The sequence below is a fragment of the Pogonomyrmex barbatus genome, unplaced genomic scaffold (assembly GCF_055798465.1).
Source record: "Pogonomyrmex barbatus isolate J1 unplaced genomic scaffold, ASM5579846v1 scaffold3, whole genome shotgun sequence".
NCBI lineage: Eukaryota > Metazoa > Arthropoda > Insecta > Hymenoptera > Formicidae > Pogonomyrmex > Pogonomyrmex barbatus.
The window spans coordinates 9,465,182-9,488,299 of record NW_028297127.1 but is presented as its reverse complement, the minus strand read 5'-3'; the positions used below and the strand labels follow the sequence as shown (position 1 = coordinate 9,488,299).

The 23,118-nt window shown below is 35.9% G+C and overlaps 2 protein-coding genes across 3 annotated transcripts in view; both read right to left on the bottom strand.

Annotated features, from left to right (window-relative positions):
- The window catches only part of LOC105433428 (galectin-8), a 420,969-nt gene that overhangs the window by 316,259 nt on the left and 81,592 nt on the right, over positions 1-23,118 (bottom strand). The window lies entirely within an intron of this gene.
- Positions 22,064-23,096, bottom strand: LOC148936033 (uncharacterized). Its single transcript, XM_089079161.1, is given in 3 exon segments — positions 22,064-22,251; positions 22,254-22,716; positions 22,783-23,096. Coding segments are annotated over 3 exon segments (639 nt in total). The 5' UTR covers positions 22,845-23,096; the 3' UTR covers positions 22,064-22,137.

Here is a 23,118-nt window from a genome sequence, read left to right as displayed (position 1 = left end):
GTTAATCGACACGAGCCCGAGGGACAGCCCTACATACTCTATAGATTCGGTTATCTCAAATAATTTAACGGATAGATTGAAAATATTGAAAGAAAATTTACAACTAGAACACTTAAATAAAGAAGAAAAGCTCTCTATACTACCAGTTATCGAAAATTATAATGATATATTTTATTTACTGGGAGATAAACTAAAAGGTACAAATAGAATTACACATTCCATTTCCATCACAGATGACACTCCGATAATTGTAAAACAATACAGATACCCTCCTGTTCATAAAGAGGAAATAAAACAACAAGTGAATAAACTGCTTGATCAAGATATTATTCAGCCTTCACTTTCTCCGTTTAATTCTCCGTTATGGGTAGTACCGAAAAAACCCGACGCTGATAGTAACAAAAGATGGAGATTGGTAATAGATTTCCGTAAACTAAACACAAAAACAATCGGGGACGCATACCCTTTGCCAAACGGACATTCTTGACCAACTAGGTAAAGCCAGATACTTCTCATGTTTCGACTTAGCTTCGGGTTTTCACCAAATTCCTATGAATCCACAAGACTCAATTAAAACCGCCTTCAGTACACCTAATGGTCATTATGAATATAAAAAAATGCCCTTCGGTTTAAAGAATACTCCCGCGACATTCCAAAGACTAATGGACAACGTTTTAACGGGTTTACAAGGAAACATTTGTTTTGTTTATTTAGACGATATTGTCATTTATGCGGAATCATTGAAAGAGCATACTGAAAAACTTATTCAACTCTTTAAACGATTAAGAGAAGCCGGTCTTAGTCTACAACCGGACAAGTGCGAATTCTTCAAAAAGGAATTGCTTTATCTAGGTCATATAATTTCTGAAAACGGCGTGAAGCCTAACCCAGAAAAAATAAAAGCGATAAAAGAATATCCCGTCCCGAAAAACCATAAAGAACTCAGACAGTTTTTAGGCCTTGTAGGATATTATCGACGTTTCATAAAAAATTTTAGTGCAATTACCCAACCTTTTACAGCACTTTTTAGAAAAAATATACCATTCAAATGGGAAATGCAACAACAAATAAATTTCGAAAAAATCAAAGAATTACTGTTGAACGAATCTATATTACAATACCCGGATTTTAATAAGGAATTCATATTAACTACAGACGCGAGCGACGAAGGAATTGGCGCGGTTCTCTATTTCTATCACAGGGTAAAGTTGGATACGATCTTCCTATTGCTTACGCTTCCCGGACACTTAACAAAGCAGAACGTAATTACGATACCACAGAAAAAGAACTTTTAGCCATCGTGTGGGCTACAAAACACTTTCGATATATTTGTACGGCAAAAAGTTTAAAATAATAACCGATCATAAACCATTGATTTGGCTTTTTAACGTTAAAGATCCATCATCGCGTTTAATGCGGTGGAGATTAAAATTAGAAGAATATGACTACGAAATTTTATACAAAGAAGGAAAACAAAACACTAATGCAGACGCTCTTTCTCGAATACCGCAAATATCAGCCTTACAAAGTAAAGCTTCGAGTAGCAATCACGTAAATCCTAGTTATAGTTTATTTCTACAACATGCATTAAATGATTCATTATGGAAGACAAATAATATAATTCCTCAGACTTCAGGCAACATAAAAGGATTATTAGTAAAAGAAGCGATCCCTTCCCCAAAAATTAAAATTACACTATCAAAAATTGACGGAAACAGAGCGAAAAATATAATACTAATACCAGGAGATATTAACGTAATAAAAAAGAAACGCTCAACCGAGATATATCTTATTACACGAGAAAATGAACAGGCACTTGTAAATCTAGAAACTATATTCGAGTGTTTAATTAAATTAAAAGAATATGCTATCTCGAATAATCAAACGATATCAATAGCTCCGATAGGAGATATTACAAATAAAGCAAGAATCACTCAAATGATTAAATATATATTTAAAGACACACCAATTAAAGCATTTTTATTAGAATCCGTACCTAAAGAAATTACTGATCCGAATACAAAACAAGATATACTCAAAGAATTACACAATTCAAAAATCGGTGGTCATAAAGGCGTCACGAAAACATTAAAACGAATTCAACAATATTACTCATGGGATGGTATGAAACAAGACGTGAAAAAATATATAAAAGCTTGTCACGATTGCCAAAAACGAAAATTAGTCCGCGAAAAGACGAAAGCTCCTATGTTAATTACAGACACGCCAAGCGAGGCATTTCAAAAAGTTGCGATAGATATTGTAGGACCTCTACCGGAAACAGAAACTGGGAATAAATATATTGTTGCGGCCGTGCGATATTCCGTTCGGCGCTGCTAAAAGATAATCAATATCAATCGATAAGAGTTTGAATAGAGGATCGGCCCTTGGCAAGGCGTCGTTCTCCGACTGTTTTTGCAGATTTGACGGCCAGATTTCGCGGTGGCCGGACGCGTTTCTGTACCGTTGGTTTAATAAAGAGCGAGTCTTTCCTAAAACAGTGTTCTTCTTTTCCGAAAGCGCTCCGCCGAGTATCGCGATCACGGGAAGTAACGCCGCGAACGCGACAATATATTGACGACGCAGGATCAGTTGACAAAGTTTTGCCTATCCATTATCAGATACTAACAGTACATCGATAGCTAATATAATAATTAATAAATTTATTTATACTTTTGGTTCACCTGCAGAATTGTTGTCCGATCAAGGTAGTAATATATCCGGAGAAATAATGAAAGAAGTTAGCAGAATTTTTAAAATAAAACAAATCAAAACTAGCGTTTATCATCCACAATCAAATGGATCATTGGAACGTTCTCATCATGTATTAGCCGAATACTTAAAACCTTATATTAATGAGCATCAGAATAATTGGGATTCGTTTCTAGACGCCGCAATGTTCTCATATAATACTTCGTATCATGAAAGTATAAAGATATCTCCTTATGAATTAATATTTGGTCGCAAACCACGGTTACCTTCGACTCTTGTTGAGCCACGACAAGGAATAACACATAGAGAATTTCTCGTAGATTTAATTGAGAGACTAACTTATCTGAAAAAACACGCAGCGGAAAATCTCCAAAAAGCTAAAGAATCGGCTAAATAATATTATGACAAACGCATAAAACCTTTAATACTAGATCCTGGAACTATGTTTACGTACTCCACGAGACAGTTAGAACAGGCAGTAAAAAATTAATGGATCAGTACGATGGTCCATTCGAAGTTTTGCATCGAATAAATTTATTGACATGTAAGATTTGATTACGTCTACCTCTTTTAATTTCATAATAAACGATGTTAATTATGAAATTAAAAGAGGTAGACGTAATCAAATCTTACATGTCAATAAATTGAAACGCGCATATTTCTCTTTGCAGAATAATAAGGATGGTTAATTCAGAAACAAACCTCTTCGTTAATCAACAGCTAGAGAAATTAGCAGGGATTTATTTCGAAAATTTAGGAGAATTACATATTTTTAGAGACCATTGGAAATTTGTAAATTATGTAAACCTTGCGCCGTTAGAAGAAAAAGAAGAAATATTAAAATTTTATACTAATAAGATAGATCTTTTGTGTTACATTACATATAACTTCGGGCGTGGTACAACATGCTCGGGAGCGCAAGAATTACAGCGCTTAAAACGTAAGATAGCAAGTTTAAAAATTGATAGAGAAATCATTAACGATTTAATAGGACGAGCCGATGACGTAAACGAATTCAAGCGCAGATCCAAACGAGGAGTTTTTGATTTTGTTAATCAAATAACGAAAATTCTTTTTGGTACATTAGATTTATCCGATGCAGATTATTATAATGAACAAATAGATCTCGTATATAATAACTCACGACAACTAACAAATCTATATAAAAAACAAATAAGTATTATTCAGTCTGCTATTGGTAATTTTTCAAATGCTTTTACGGCAAGCAAACAAAAATTTAAAGAAGTAGATTTTAACTTAAATACTCTTAATAAAGAAATTTTAAAGAACACGAAAACGTTATCTGATGTACAGATAAATACCAAAATTAATTCATATCTTATGGAGTGTTCGGAAATGATGCTTGAATACGAATTAGAATTAGGAGTATTAACAGACGCCATATTACTAGCACATCGAGACTTGATTCATCCAAAAATACTCACACCAAAAGAATTGTTCAATAATTTAAAAGCGACCCGATATGCGTTAGATGATAAGCGATTACCTGTAGCCTTGGAACCTAACGAATTTACTAATCTAATAGATGTTAGCGATGTAAACGTATTTTATAAAAATCATCGATTAATTTATGTAATAGAAATGCTGTTAATCGAACAAAAAGATTTCACCTTATATCACACAATCCCACTACCAATCAAGCAGGGCGAAAGGAGTATTTATGCGTTCATAAATGCAGTTTATACTTACCTAGGTATTAGATCCGATAAACAACTGTATACTCATCTAACGGAGCATGATGTATCTAAATGTAAGAAAATTAATAACGTGATGATTTGCAAACAAACGGATTTATTATTTCAAATTTCGGCGATTCATAACTGTGAATCTGAATTATTAAGATCAGCTAGATTAGAAAGCATACTAAAAGAATGCGATATCCGAGTAATGAGAATTCACAACACAGTTTGGTATCAATTAAAAACTACAAACTCATGGCTATACACTGCTCCTCGTAATGAAACTCTTCATATTTTATGCGAAGATAACAAACCACGACAAATCCAATTATTCTCTACCGGACTTATTAAATTATCGGCGAATTGCGATGCCATTTCAGATAATGCTCTGTTACGGAGTCGAAAAACGGGAATTATTAATACCATTGAAAAAGACTTCATACCTAATGTTAAACTTAATACGAGCAAATTATGCGAAGACCTTAAGAAATATAATGTAAACATTTCAGATCTCCCTTTATTAAATATTGGTAAAACTCTTAATTTAGACGTCCATTTATTAAATACAGCGAGCACTGCTTTAGACGAAATTTATAGAGAAGCGGAGGAATTAGGTAAACATCATCGAACAGAAATGTTTTATCGAAAGGTAACTAGTTGGTTTTATTATATATTATATACCATTGTCGGTCTAGTTATTTTGTATATAATAGGGAAATGTTCATTAATAAGCAAAATCATTCACATTATTAAAGTCTGTTGCGTACCAAAAGAAGGTTGTACTCAATATTTCTACAAATGTTTCAATAATAATGTTAACACCATTAACACCCGCCATCCGCAAGATAATAATCGACAAGTAGTTACATTTACTGCGATTCCTACTGAATATAATGAACTCCCAAGATAATTTAATTTTTAAACCCAAAAGAAATACAGAGACACGCCGATCTCGTTCTCGAAATGATCGACTTTCAAATCTAACTTAACACTAATTGTAAGTCACGTATATATATATATATATATATATATATATATATATATATATATAACGTATATATATATATATATATATATAAGTAATATCTGCGTATGATTATACTAAACTATTAAGTAATTAACTTAGTGTGTGTGTCGATATGTTATAATTGTAATTTTAAATCACCATACTGTCACGTTCAGATTATTATTATTAAGCTACGCAAATTGATTATAATTATATCTACGAAACCCGAATGTATTTTGCGGTATATCAAGAAGGATCTTCAATTTAAGAGGGGAGGTGTTACGTGCCGAAACTCGGGATTTGAAAACTATTATTTTTTTGTTCCCCTTTGTCGAACAAATTTTAAGTATCGCGTTATTTAAGTAATTCAGGACATCCCTTCCTTTTTTTCCTCTTCCGACACACTTTCACTTTAGTCCTGTAAAAACAATTCATAACACATCATCACGTTTTCCAAAATTCTCATGTAGTTTTCCCCTTTTAGAAAACCGTCCCAATCGTTATATTCTTGCATCAAAACGCATCGCGTTATTGGTTATTACATCAGCAAAATACCGCCTATCTCGTCTTGGACGAAGATCCTTCCTGAACACGAAAGTAGTTCTCGTCAAAAACTCGAAGGAAAAACATCGCAATCTCGTCAAGTGTATCGTGTGCGAGAAATAAAATTCAACCTTACAACAATCCTATGAATTCTCTGAATTCTTAATTCCTCTACACATTACGCGACTCGCACGTAACAATACGTGGATCGCGCGGACAAGCTGCAGGACACGCGCCTACCATCGCGCGAATCATTTTATAGCTCGTTGATCGATGACACAGTGTCGGAGAACGATTACGCGCACGCCGTGAACGTCTGGCAGCGGTTTCTCTACTGAAAGTCTAGGCGAATATAGCGATCTGTATTTAAAAACCGATATATTGTTATTCGTTTTTGAAAATTTCCGCGAAAGTTGTATCAAAAGTTACAGTCTCGATCCTGCTCATTACTACACATTGCCAGGTTTCACGTGGGATGCCATGCTGAAACATACGCGTATAAAATTTGAGTTGCTCACTGACATCGATATGGTTATGTTTACCGAGCGCGGTATACACGGTGGCCTCAGTCAATGTTCCGGCAGATACGCGCAGGCCAATAACAAGTACATGCGTTCGTACGATCCGTCGAAACCGTCGTCGTATTTGATGTACTACGACGTGAACAATCTATACGGATGGGCGATGTGTCAACCGCTGCCCTATGCCGAATTTCGATGGGTTGAAGACGTTGTGAACTTTGACGCGAGCGCGATTCGCTCCGGATTCGCCTACGAGTTATATTCTCGAGGTCGATCTCGAGTATCCGCATCATCTGCACGACTGACACATTGACCTACCTTTCTGTCCGACGCGCGATAAACCACTTGGCACGCGGCAAGATAAACTTCTCGCGACGTTATATGACAAGAAGCGGACAAGAAGTACGTCATCTACTATCGCAACCTGCAGCAATGTACGGTCTTCGTATTGTAAAGATACACCGCGTATTACAATTTGCTCAATCCGCCTGGCTCCACGATTACATCGAACTCAATACACACTTTAGAACGTGCGCGAAAAATGATTGAGAAAAATAATGAGAAAAAAATAATGAGAAAAATTTGTACAAATTAATGAACAACGTGGTATTCGGTAAAACAATGGAAAATATTCGGAATCACATGAATGTAAAATTGATAACAAAATGGGATGGACGGTATGACACGGAGGCAATGATCGCGAAACCAAATTTCCATAGTCGCAGCGTCTTTGCGGAAAACTTAATCCGTCGAACTGCGTAAACTCGAAGTGAAATTCAACAAGCTGATTTATGGGTGGGTATGTATATACTCGATATATCGAAAATCTGCTTGTACGAATTTCACCACGAGTATATGTCACTGCTGTATCGCGACAAATGTAAAATTATGTACACCGACACAGACAGTTTTATATATCACATCGAGTGCGACGATGTGTATGAGACGATGAAACGCGATATTGCTAGATTCGATACGAGCGATTATTCGACGGATAACGTGTATGGTATACCTCTCATGAATAAAAAAGTACCTGGCCTAATGGACGAAAATAACGGTGCGATTATGACGGAATTTGTCGGACTCAGAGCGAAAATATATGCGGTGAGAGTGGATGGTAAAAAGGACACCAAAAAGGCGAAAGGTGTAAAGAGTAACGTCGTAGCGCGAACAATAACGTTCGATTACACGCGGTGCTTGAATGAAGAGATCAAAATGACTCGTCGCCAGTCATGTATAAGATCCAAATTACACTAAGTATATACGGTGTCCGAGTCGAAAATTGCTCTGAATCCATACGATGACAAACGATACATCGTATCGGATTCGACGGAAACATTACCGTGGGGACATTGGCGGATATCTTTATAATATACATGTATATATTTTTTTATATATAGTTTTATACATATATATGTACGTATGCACGTATTTCTTGTTTATACGTATATATTATACGTATGTATGTATGTACATATGTATGTATGTATGTATGTATGTATGTATGTATGTATGTATATATGTACATATGTATGTATGTATGTATGTACATATGTATGTATGTATGTATGTATGTATGTATGTATGTATGTATGTATGTATGTATGTATGTATGTATGTATGTATGTATGTATGTATGTATGTATGTATGTATGTATGTATGTATGTATGTATGTATGTATGTATGTATGTATGTATGTATGTATGTATGTATGTATGTATGTATGTATGTATGTATGTATGTATATACGTATGTGTATATATATATATATATATGTACATATGTATGTATGTACGTACGTATATATATATATATATATATATATATATATATATATATATATGTATTTCTTGTAGTTTATATGTATTTGTAGTTTATATGTACTTGTAGTTTATATGTACTTGTAATTTATATGTACATATGTACGTATTTCCCGTAGTTTTATACATTTTATATATTATCTTAAGTTTCATCGTAGTTACCATCATGTACAGTTTCTTTACGAAAATGTAATGGAAAAAAAAAATAAGACTTATTGTATATATTTTTTATATAAATATTTTTTATTTGTTTTTACTATAAATGAATTTAAAATTTTTTGTATACATTTATATAAATATTTTTATATTTGTTTACAATAAATGAATTAAATCACATTATTTTTATGTATCCAAGAATTATGTGACCCACCGAATCCCAGTTTGACGTAAACCTTGTCTCCTTTCCTACGCAGTACTTTCTCCACGAGATACACGTCCGAATGAGTCACGCGATGCAACTCGTAGAACACTCGTTATGGCACTGTATATTTGTGAATTTTTATCATGATGCGGGTGTATCTTTAAAAATATGAACAATTTATATATAATTGAACGTTACAAATATATAATATATATATATATATATATATATATATATATATATATATGTGTGTACATTATTAATATATATATTATATATTTATAACGTCCAATAATAATATGTAATTATATATATATATATGTATATATATATATATATACACATATATATATATATATACACATATAATAATATTTATAATAAAATATTATTAAAATATAATACCAATGCAGAATTCCGTTGACTATCGTTTTGATTCTGATATTTTTGATGTATACACGATTGAAACAGTTAACAAAACGTTCATATACAGACATTTGCGACTATACTTTACTGCGTCGTTACATACACAATTTATTACATAATTCATTCTCTTGTTTACTATCGCACATCAAATTTATTTCGGATAAATTTATTTTTCGAAACGGCCGCTGCGAGGCATACAGACGCAAGACGAGGCACATACATGTGCGCTCGACGCTCGGCAACATTGGGTTGGCAGAAGAGAACAGAAATCATCCTTGTTGTACCCCGGATGGGCTACAATGTTAATATTAGGGATAGTCGGGTTCGTCAAGCCTAAGGAGTTGGGACTCCGAACAAGATCAAAAGAATGTAAGGATCTTCTTGAATTCACTAACACACTTTCTTATTTTTAATTGATTTATTCTCACAAGTGCACAGATGCTTAATATATTAATGATTATACTTTACACACGGTTAAACGTCGTCGAGTGACTCGGTGCGTATCGCGTTACTCTGGCGGCCGACGACCGAATATGTCACCTGAGATGCTGATAGTACGGCTCGCGGGAACTTCGCTACGAGATTCGGTAATATCTCGTGCGATTATTATAAGTCCGATTCCGGACGACACGTAATTTTCGACTCTCTCGACTCTCTGCCTTGTATGATCGATTATATAGACTGATCGATGCCCGATCAGCATTCTGATCGATTGCGTTGATTGATTGCTCAATATCACGCCTGGTTCGATCAGCAAATTGAGGAATTTACTGATAGACTTTTCGCAAATGTTCGCAATGTTCTCGCGCGATGCATTTCTACGGTCTTTCGAAAGACTGATCGCAATTTTGGCGATCACGCATTTACGTTGTCTTTCGAAAGACTTTTTCCGATAATACATTTCATGCGGATTAATTTTGTTGCCATGCGGACTACTTTTATTATTAGTTGTAGATCTGGCTACAACATCCTACTCTCTCGCACCAATGTGCTGTGAATAAAGAATAGGAATATCATTGTACTCTCTCGCGTTCTCGACGTATGAAAAGGAAATAAAAATATTATCGTATCTTTCACGCTCCATGCACCGTGCGGTCGTCGAGCGTCTTCGATGTTGATCACCGCTCGTTATTGTTGATATATATATATGAATTAAAAAGTATGAATTAAAAAGAGTAAGCAGATATGAAAATAATGTATGAAAAAATTCAAAAATTGTTATATGCTTTACTTGTCATAATGATCTGTTATATAATTTTATAAAATTATAATAACTGAAGAGTCTAATAAATGAGTGAGTATAAGTACGAAATTATCTTCTTATTACAATTTTATTGTATATATTCCGACTCTTAGAAATGGAAAATTTATATTTCAGATAATTAATTATAAATTTAACAAATTCCGCATATTTATTTTTGCTTATATCAAACAAAAAGGAGAGAGAAAGAAGAAATAATATAATTTGATTATTTCATTTATCGTTCAATAAATGTCTTGTCGAATTTGAAAGTAATTACTCAAAACTGTGAATTTCTTACAGATTTTCGAAACATATATTATACATTTATACTGAGAAAATAATTTCATAGACATTCTTATTTATTATACAATTATAATTTTTATACATAACAATTATATACAATTATATATAACGATTTTTGTTTCTTTTCATGCATTGTTAATGTCTGTTTATTCTTTTTAATTCTTTCGCTATACTATGTTAATAATGAACGATAATCAAACGATGCTGGATCATCGCAGGGTGCATACTGCGTGAAAGAGTACGATAATATTTCTATTTCCTCATACGCGTCGCGAGAGAGTACAACAATATTCCTATTCTCTATTCACGGCGCTTCGTGCGAGAGAGTAGGATGATATTTCTATTCTCTTTGGCCAATCTACGTTGCCGAGCGCCGAGCGCACATGTACGTGTCTCGTCTTTTGTGTGCATGCCTCGCACACGTGAACCCGCCGCGGTATGGTCAAAACAATTAGAATCGAGACAGAGCGTGACACGAAGTTACGTGCTCGGAAGAAAGCGCTCTTTTTATAACTATTTTATCCACAATTATATTCTTATAATAATATTAGCGCAATGAAAAGTGTTTCGTCAATGTCAGAAGCGTCTATTTGGACGGTACTGATAAAAATTATAATCAGAAACGTCTGTTCTGACGGTACTTACAAAATAAAATGAATGCCAGAAGCGTTAATTCTGGCAGTACTGGTTATAAAAAAATTATCTGTAAACAATCAGAAAGATTATTTGGATGGTACTGATAAAAATTATAATCAGAAGCGTCTGTTTGACGTTACTGGCAAAAATGTATGCCCGGACAATACCGATTATTACTAATGCATTATTTGTAAACAATTGGAGAGATACCTACACACACACACACACACACACACACACACACACACACACACACACACACACACACACACACACACACACACACACACACACACACACACACACACACACATCTTCTAAAATTATATATATAAATCTAATATGTAATGTGTGTATACACACACACACACACACACACACACACACACACACACACACACACACACACACACACACACACACACATTACATATTAGATTTATATATATAATTTTAGAAGATGAGTTGTGTGTGTGTGTGTGTGTGTGTGTGTGTGTGTGTGTGTGTGTGTGTGTGTGTGTGTGTATTGGAATATGCAATGTTATCGCAAAATCTAATAAAATTATATACATGTTTGTATACTTGTAGATATTGTAGACAACTCAATAGCAATAGCACAAGTAGTTCCATGTCTTTCTATAGCAAAGAGTCGCTTCACTATGTATGCGCAATATATACATGTTCTCTTTGAGAAAAATACATGTAGTGTCCTTCGTATCCTGGTCTATAAAGATATTGGACATAGCGAACGTCGTGAAGAATGACTACTGCATTGACAATACATGTATACAATATATACATGTGTTTTCATTTATTTAGTAAAATGATAAGATAAAAATTAATATGAGTAAACGGAATTAGTCATGTCGATAATATAGACTTTTTAAATTATCAATAATATCGACTTTTTAAATTGTCGATCGTTACCGACATTTCTTTAATTCCATTTAGACAGCATTAAGGGACGGCCGTCGGAGTTCGTCCTTTGCTTTATCCCCTTAAAAAAGAAGCTAATGTTGCAAAGGATATCAGTATTAAGAAAAAAAAGAAACGTGAAGGCAGCGATGATGACGATGACGATGACGATATTACTACTACTAACAGGAATTCGTATTGGACGGATGTTGGATGGTTGAAATTATCGCCGCAACCTAAAAAGCATACAAAACAATTGAATACCGCGTCAGATTCATTCACGTTCGATTCTACATTGATAGAACCATCGAAAGAACTATCTAAAGAACCACCGAAAATACCGCTATTCGTGCGAAATGAAAATATTTTTTAAACAAAAGACGTTAGTGAACCGTCATTCGAAACAACCATCAAACAGAGTTTGCAAACGCATAGAAGTCGTGAGACGCTTCATGGTCAGCTAAGACCATTGGAACAAAAGTACGTGGGCCTTCTTCTCGGTGACGACATAGATAAAGCGATCGATAATGTGTACGATATCTATTTCGATAAAAGTGTAATACTCGGTATAATACTCGGTGACAAAAAGTTTGACGTTGACAAAAATGACTCCGTAATCATAGACAATGTGAGATACAATAGTACACCAGGATTATACAAATTAATCTTCAAGAAACTTCCCGATGAGGCTATATTTATCGAAGATGACAAACAAACGTATAAAAGTATACTGTTAACAACGAAAGAGACGCTCATAGACGTGATCACAGCGCCATAATCCCATCATGGGCAACAAGAGATACAAGTACATTAACATCATTGCTCCGTTCGTATCTACATATAAAAGAAGTAGTAAAAAGGGTGTAGGCATGGATAATATACCATCCATGAAGTTAAATGACAACAAGATCAATTACATGCATTGGGACGATCCCAACGAACTGGTGGATCGACTCCGATTGCTCGACGCTTCGCACCGAGCTGGTCACAACGGTTACGACAACGAGATGCTGTCGAGGAACTTCGCGAAACCGGCATTATTATAAATTAAATCGCGTGTCGACGAAACGAGCCAGTCGATTGACAGTGAGGAAAAAAAACTTTAATTGTAATATATCTTATTTAGACACATTAATATCAAACATCGTTGAAACATGAGATCGTCACAATCCGATGGACGTGAAAAAAATGTTAACTCCGTAAGGCGACGACTTGTTGAAGAATTGCACACTTCGGCCAAAAGAAATTTTTCATGAAGATGTGTCATAATTCGGGGATACGACGACTTGTGGCTGATATCGTCGAGATGTGCCCATATTCGAGTTTCAACAGAGGTCATCACTACATATTCACCGTCATCGTGCGTTGAGCAAGTATGCCTCAGCCGTATCGCTCAAGAGCAAGGTCGGAAGCGAGACGGCTAACGTTATCGCCGAGATAATTCAAAAGAGCGGAAGATGCCCGAAAAATTTGCAAACGAATATGGGGAAGGAGTTTTACAACGCCGATGTGCAGAAACTCTTGAAAAAAACATAGCGTTAATCATTATTCCACGTATTCGATATTGAAGGCATCGATTGTTGAACGATTCAATTACACACTTAAAAACGACATGTGGAAGACGTTTACACTTAATGGTACTTACAAATGGGTCGACGCGCTGCCGCGTTCTTGTGTCAGATTACAACGCACGCAAACATCGCACTATTGGCATGCGACTCGTTGACATAACTCCCTCGATCGCTAAAAAACTCTTGAGCACGGTGTACAGCGCGATAAAGATCGCAGGTCCGGCAAAATTTAAAGTAGATGATTCGGTATGCATGTGCAAATATAAGACTGTTTTTGAAAAAGATTACATGCAAATTGGTCCGAAGTGTTTAAGATCACTAAAGTACAACGTACTAATCCCATAACCTATCTACTCGAAGACTATCGCGGAGAATTCATCGCTGGTTATGGCATTTTTATTTTGCAAATAAAATGTTATTAAAAATTTTTTCATTCTAATTAAATTTTTCAGTCGTATATTTCATGTTGTAAGAAAGATTAAAAAAAAAAGAAAGTAGGAATAGATAGCATTTCCTAACGGAGAGTGGCTGAGGATCGAAGCCGAACTCTTCGCATGGCAACTCTGACACATTGCCACTTTACCAATGCAGAATTCTTGACTATCGTTTTGATTTTGATATTTTTGATATATGCACGATTGAAATAGTTAACAAAATGTATATAGATATTTGCGAAAAGGACTATACTTTATTGCATTGTTACTTACACAATTTATTACATAATTCATTCTCTTGTTTACTATCGCACATCAAATTTATTTCGGATAAATGTATTTCTCGAAATCGGTCGCTGCGAGGCATACACACGCAAGACGAAGCATGTGCGCTCGACGCTCGGCAACATTGGGTTGGCAGAAGAGAACAGAAATCATTCTACTCTCTCGCACCGATGCGCTGTGAGTAAAAAATAGAAATATTGTTGTACTCTTTCGCGCTCTCAACGCGTATGAGAAGGAAATAGAAATATTATCGTATTTTTTCACGCTCCATGCACCGTCATCGAGCGTCTTTGACGTTACCTGGTCACCGCTCGTTATTGTTGATATGTATGAATTAAAAAGTATGAATTAAAAAGAGTAGTATGAATTAAAAAGAGTAAGTAGATATGAAAATAATGTATGAAAAAATTCAAAAATTGTTGTATGTTTTACTTGTCATACTCATAATGACCTGTTATATAATTTTATAAGATTATAATAACTGAAGAGTCTAATAAATAAGTGAGAATAAATACGAAATTATTTTCTTATTACAATCTTATTGTATATATTCTAACTCTTAAAAATAGAAAATTTATTATACTTCAGATAATTAATTACAAATTTAACAAGTTACGCTATATTTTTGCTTATATCAAATAAAAAGAAGAGAGAAAGAAGAAATAATATAATTTGATTATTTCATTTATCGTTCAATAAATGTCTTGTCTAATTTGTAATTACTCAAAACTGTGTGAATTTCTTGAAGATTTTCGAAACATATATTATACATTTATACTGAGAAAATAATTTCATACACATTCTTATTTATTACACAATTATAATTTTTATACATAAAATTGTATACGATTATATATAACGATTTTCGTTTCTCTTCATGCATTGTTAATGTCTGTTTATTTTTTTCAATTCATTTGCTATACTACGTTAGCAATAATGAACGATAAGCAAAAGACGACCATCGTACGGTGCATACTGCGCGAAAGAGTACGATAATATTTTTATTTCCTTCTCATACGCGTCGCGAACGCGAGAGAGTACAACGATATTCCTATTCTGTATTCGCGGCGCTCAGGTGCGAGAGAGTAGAATGATATTTCTATTTTCTTCGGTCAACCAACATGCCGAGCACCGAGCGCCATGTACATGCCTCGCTTGTGTGTGTATGCGTGCATGCATGCGCGCGCGCGCGCGCGCGCGCGCGTGTGTGTGTGTGTGTGTGTGTGTGTGTGTGTACGCCTCGCATCGGTCCTATATTATAGCGGCCGATTTCGAGAAATAAATTTATCGGAAATAAATTTAATGTGCGACAGTAAAAAAGGGAATAAATTATGTAATAAATTGTGTGTGTAATAATACAATAAAGTATAGTCCTTTTCGCAAATATGTCTGTTGCACATTTTGTTAACTATTTCAATCATGTATACAATAAAAATATCAGAATCGAAACGATGACCAACGAAGTTCTACGTTGGTAGAGTGCAATGTATGAGACTTTCTGTGCGAAAAGCTGGAATTTGATCTCCAGCCACTTTAGTTAGGAGTTAAGCACAGTTAGGCACAGTTAGGAGGTTATGCTATTTGCTCATATCTTCTTTTTTTTATCTTTCTTACAACATAAAATATATGATTTGTAATGTCTAATGATATATAAATTGTTCATATTTTTAAAGATACATCCGCACCATGATAAACATTCACAAATATACAGTGCTATAATGTTTTTATTTTGCAAATAAAATGTTATTAAAAATTTTTTATTTTAATTAAATTTTTCAGACATCAGTCGTATATTTTATGTTGTAAGAAAGATAAAAAAAAGGAGGTATAAGCGGATAGCATAATCTCCTAGCGGAGAGTGGCTGGGGATCGAGCTTTTCGCACGACAAGTCTTATACGTGCCACTCTACCAACATAGAACTTCGTCGATCACCGTTTCGATTCTGATATTTCTATTGTATACATGATTGAAATAGTTAACAAAACGTACGACAGATATATTTGCGAAAACTTCTTTTCTAAGTTACAATTTCTACATTTGCCTTATACGTTATGCAAGGCAGAAACACTGTCTTATTTCGAATATAAAAGTTTTGCAGCTTTGCATGTACAAAATGATATATTCCGCACTTCGGATTACTTTAAAGAATAATACTGAGCTTGTAAAATTACAATCCAAAGCTTAACAAAAAAGATCTAAGCATCAACAGTAAGCGTATAATCATTTCTCACTTCGACGAAATGAGAATGAAGAACTTTGATTGGACCATTCTTTCATACCTTACACGTTATGCAAGGGAGAAACACGATGCGTATGTGTATAATTATTTCTCATTTCGACGACATCCGTCTTTCTTTTCGTGTACTCATCCTTGTTTTTCATCAGAATCAGATTGCAATGCCGTGATTTTATGGTAGAAGCAGTATTATTCTTTAAACTAATCCGAAGTGCGGAACTGTATCATTTTGTCCATACAAACTGCTGCAAAACTTTTATATTCGTCGAAATAAGACATCGTGTTTCTCCCTTTCATAACGTGTAGACATGAAAGAATGGATCAATCAGAGTCCTTCATTCTCATTCGAAGTGAGAAATTATTATACGCATACTGTTGATGCATAGATCTTTTTTGTTAGGTTTCGGATTGTAATTTTACAAGCTCAGTATTGTTCTTTAAAGTAATTCAAATTGCGGAACTATATCATTTTGTCCATACGAGACTGTAAAACTTATTATATATATATATGTGTGTGTGTGTGTGTGTATATATATATATATATATATATATATATATATATATATAATAGGAATTTATATATATATATATATATATATATATATCTAAAAACACAAATTATATGACTGTTTTTATTGAAAATACTGACGGGATTATCGACACATTACAGCCGGAATCTTTGGCTTTACAGATTACAAAATCCTTTTGTGCAATTGAAACATAGCACAAAAAAGAAGTGCGGGATAGATTTCGATAAAAAATTAAATTCACTTTATTCTAGCAAGCAAGCTTATTGAACGTTTTATCGATTCCATAGATCGTTTGTCTTTATCTTTCCTCTGCAACGCCATCTATTACAAGATCTGTTAATTACAATTACTGCTCTACTTATTATTTTATATTTGCGCCAAGCATATATATACGCGTAAAATCATACACAATCTGTTCAAATCTCAAACTTTTTTTCTAAGCTTTCAATCATAAATCCAAAAATATAATATTGTTTATTCATCTAGTCCGAAGTGCGGAACGTACTCATTTTATATATGAGTTGTAGAAATGAAATTTTTGTAGGAAATGAAGATGTAACAGTTGTACGAACTAAAAGTACGTGAATTTTTTAATTTTTTTCTTATTTACTTGTTAAATCGATCGTCCCGCATATTCTTTTTATGCGTATTTTAATTGCCTGAAAGAATTTTGCAATCTATCAAGCCAATAAAAAGTTCTTTGGTGCACTGTAATGTGTTAGTAATTTCCGTCCCCTTAATTGGATGTGTTTCCTCGACAATCTGTTTTAAAGGTTCGACGATGGGATTGAAGCGTCTCTCCAACGTTACATCTTTATCTATTTTACCAGTTTTCAAAGCGCGATATTTTTTGCAAATCGAATCGCTCGTTTTCGCAATCTTTGCTATTTTCTCGCGATCTTTGATTCATGTTATTCATGTTGCCTAGTTGACATATCAACATCGACTAATCACATTATGGTATCGCGAATGTATTAAATTCTTTTCTGTACCACCCGTTGACAAGCGGACTGTCTTTCACTAGGAATCCGTACTCGCGCTGCCAACAATCGCGGCATAACGCACAGAATTCATCATACGACATGTCAGTATTCACATGATCGTTGTAAACATGTTTCAAATTGGTACCATCCTCTTTAAATAGAATCAGCAGGTTCGCATTGTCGCGTATCAGATGTTTAAGTATCTTCGCATATGTCTGACAGAGATAGAAGCAGTCGACGTTCGAGAGGCGACCCATCGAGAAATACTCTCTCATCACATCTTGCTTATCACATGAATTGGGACGTGCCTCGCTCGATGGAATGACGTCACTGTTGTTGGAAAACGTAAATAGCTGAACATAAAATAGCTGATTTCGTCGATTGATATCAATAAAGTTTCGAGATATCGATTTTGATTGTTGCAACGACTTCGAGTACACACGTTCTCGAAACGTACACCGTGCGGACTCTCGAGCAAACTTATGAGAACGTTAGTAATTACGTTTTACCGTAATTCGATGGACCGCAAATAATCGCGCGTATAGTACTCGATAGCATTTTACTATGCTTGCGTTTTGTCGCGATGTCCCCATCATTTGCGCTTCGTCGTAATTCACGACGTGTATCGTCTGTGGGTGCCGCACGAATTTCATGTTCACATGCGTTATCTAGGCTTCGATTGAACGCCTATTTATAGGCGCGCGAAACCGCGCGATTCGCTCAGTAGCAAAAATGTATCTCGCGCTATCGCATCTATTTGATATTTGGAATTTGCGCGCTGAACAGTTGCAATATATACCGAAAATCATATTGTTATGCATGTGTGTTATGCATGTGTGGCGACTATATCGATCACGTGTGGGACAAACTTCCGGAGCATATAAAGGCGGATTTGGAGATTCAAATCTATTGTCGCTGCGTCGAGCATTATAATCGTGACAACGCATGCATATAGGTTTCGCACCGAAGATAGAGGACTGTAACATATGTCAGCAGCAACGTCGAACAAAGACTGTGTTGGAGGTCTGCTCAATCGAGCGATAAACACGCTTCCTTTCGAGTTACATATTCCCGGCTATCAGTTTTGCAATCCGGGTATTCGGCTGAAAAAACGATTAGCCAGAGATGAAACGGGCATCCACTGGACGTAGCGTGCCGTGAACACGACATTGCGTATTCTTGGAGCAATGATTTCACCGATAGACACGCGACGGATAAAATACTCGCCGATAAAGCCCTAAGACGCGTCATCGCGAGAGATTCAAATCTGGGCGAAAAAGTTGCTACTACAGCCGTTTGGACAGCGATGAAAGCCAAGACCAAGATCGGCATAGGTATGAAAGTAAAGACAAGAAAAAAGCTAACAAAAAAAAAACGAATCCTTCCGACAGCGAAACGAGGCGACATATTACCGATTCTGCCAATGTTGGACGACAATGGCTCGGTTTCATGATTGGCGGAGCGGCCAGCGTGGCGAAAGTGGTAAACGATAAGAAAGCCATGCAGCGTCAGCTAGAGGACAACGTCACAATCGCGATGGAAACGTGCGGACGGGAACTATATCTCGTTCCGTACAAAGGCGGACGAAGTGTAACAGCGAAAAAAGAAAAAAAGAAAAAAAACGCCAAAGAGACAATAAAAATACAGGTATAACTGCCAACGTGCAATTGGACCAGCTGGCGAAGCGTATGCGTGTATCATACTTCAGAGGCGTTTTCATGCGTGACGCATTACCGATTAGCGGCGCGCGTCGAAAAAAGAGCGGTATCATAAATCTAGACGACACGATGGGTCCCGGCATTCATTGGGTAGCGTACGCAAAGAGAAACGATCGTGTCATATATTTCGACAGTTTCGGTAATCTTCGACCCAAGGAACTGCGATATTTCGGAGACAATGTTATGATAGAGTACAATCGAACGTCCTATCAGACATACGATCAGAGCGTCTGCAGACAGCTGTGTCTGTGGTTTCTTCAAATGGTCGACGCGCGTGAATTTATAAAGTCTGACAAAATGCCGCGACGTCTCAGCATTCATTGAACACTTTTTCCATCATGTCGCTGACGCTTACGCTAAGCGAGAAGAGCAGCATTCTCGCGGCAAACTACTTTCCAGCCATAGATTTGAACGACGATGACTACGAGCTTGGTCTAACAATTTTGGAGATTTATCATACGATATCGAATGTAAACGTTTCGAACAACAAATTTTATTTTGACAAAAACGACGCAGAAATTACGATTCCCGAGAGGTCGTACGAACTGCAAGCCATAAATGAATTTTTGAAATGTGAGATTTTTCGGAAACGTCCGCGACGCGACACGTCCGATAATAATGCCGATGACACCGCGCGCGGCGATAACGAGATTGGGAATATATATAGTGCTCCGCGTAAATTACAATATGATGAGGTGTCAGATTAAATGTGACTACAGAATAAATTTTAACAATCCCAATTGGATTGCTTGGTTTCTCGTCGAAGCGTATATTGCAAAGGTGGCATAAATCGGACATGTCAATCAACATAATGAACGTAAACATTATCCGTATAGAATGCAACGTGATCGGGCACGTGCAGCAACGACAAAAATATGCATACAATACATGAATTTTCGCCGAGCGTATCGCCAGGATATAAGATATCAGAAAGACCGATGCAAATCATTTACTTGTCAGTCATCATACGGAGCATTACGGAGCTAACGATTGTTGACCAGAACGGATGATTGCTCGATTTCAGAGGAGAAGAGATCACTGTCAGATTGCACGTACGACGGCGACAGCGATAACGCGAGCGCAACATTTGGGATGCTCGTGTTGAACGAAGCGAAGCACGCGCAGAGAGATAACGCATCTTTTACAAAGAAAATACCGATCGACAATACTCGCTCATACGGCTGCATCAAGAAGAGGAAGAAACTCAACACGTCGAACGTTAAATTTTTACAAGCTATAGGATTCGCGGTGCGCAACTTGTAAGATGACTGACATCCTAAACATCAACCCAATCTTCGACGATCGCATCAAGATTGAGACTCACACGTACAACCCGTTCGCCAACGTACAACGTTCGGGTACAGCGATGAGATAAGAATACCCATACAGCAACAGGATCTATACACATTGCCGTACGAAAGCTTTCTATATGTCGAAGGAAAACTAACGAAGAACAAGATTGTTAAAGGATCTGATGTGGTGTTGGGAAATAATTTTGTCGCGTTCATAAGTAGTAATACTAGGCCGGTTCTAACCCAGGAGCTCCGAGCGGGGTGCGGGTGTGCGGGGTAACTCGGGGACGCGGGGGTAAAGGAGAGGGGGTAACTGGTAGGCACGGGGAAGGGGGAATGCTTTGTCGACGATCCTTTGGAATGTACTTTTGAGGGGGAAGGGGGGAGGGGGTCTTTTTTTTGTCTAGGAAGAGCTGCTAGAAAAGATATTTTTTTGTAGAAATTGACATAGGAAAAAAAGCGCCGTTATTCCGGCTGCAATAAATGTACGTGTCGCAACATGTTCATTTCGAACAATCTCGAAAAATCTGTTATTCAATGAAAATAATGTATTAGTCGGTAAATGGACACTTTTCCTTAATTTTTTTCTTGTTTTTTTAGTAATAAATACTGAATGTGCTCATTTCTATTTGATCAAGTTCTCACGTAGGAAACAATAAATTTTGATGGCGACGGAAAATGGGAAACTACAAAAAAAGTGAACTATAGAAAAAATGAAATGAATTCAATAAGAAAAAAAGATATTACCCTTTTTTTTATTGATGTTTTTTATTGATTATACCAATAAATAATATCTTATTATAACTGAAATATTATTTTATTTTAAGATGGGAAATAGGGAAATTTGTTTTGATTGAAATCATATTTTTAAACGTGAAAACGTTTTTATTCACATTTTTGTTACATCGTCTTTTTTTCATACATACTAAAAACTAAAGCTAACAATTCGCAATCGACGAGTTGATGCCTATCGAAGATATCGCTATCGCGTATCACGTATGGTACCTCCTCGGGATTTGTTATAATAGATTCCACGCAATGTTGGAGAATCGCGTATACTTTTCATCGATCGTTTCAACGAGTCTGTCTAATTGAGTGAACGTTATATCAATACATTCGGCGAGATTAAACATACGGCGTAGCGTCGATTCGACCATCATAATGCGTACGTTTGAAGATTCAAGACGTACGAGTGTAACGTTGTTCATCATACAAACTCGGACTGTTAACGGTCCGACGCTTATAAAATTGTCTTTGTAATTGTTTCGTAGCAATTTGTAGATATTCCATTGCTGCTCATGGAGTCCTTTCCATGTTTCGAGAGACAATATCAGCTCTTGTCCTCGATGATCTCCTAGGGCGATCTCTACGTAGCTCGGTGGACCAACATTGATTCCAATTTCCAGAAACTTGAAGCCCGTAGCCGTCAGGTTGTAACGTCTGCTCATCAAGCGCACCGCGCGAGGCTCCATCGAAATGCTATGTAACAAGTACATAATATTGCGTAATGTTGCAAAAAGAAAAAAAAGAAAATGTCGAACTTACGCGTTACGTTCCTTCTTCGTTTCACCATCGTACAGTGCACTGCTTCCTTTGGTGGAGTACATTGTGTGTGGATCGTTCGTACAAACGAATGATGAAGAAACGGAGTACGTTGCGTATGGTTCGTTTGTACAAACGAATGACGGAGGACTGATCGCACCCGCGTAAATTTTGACACGTCAGAGCGTGTTAAATCCCCCCTTCCTCTCATTTGAAAGATGGAGTGGATAAAAAATCCAACTCGCTGAACGACAATACTCTATTATGATAGTATTTCGTGAATAGGCATGTTAGTGGCCAAGAAAAAGACAAAGAATCGTACAATTGCAAATCGAGAAC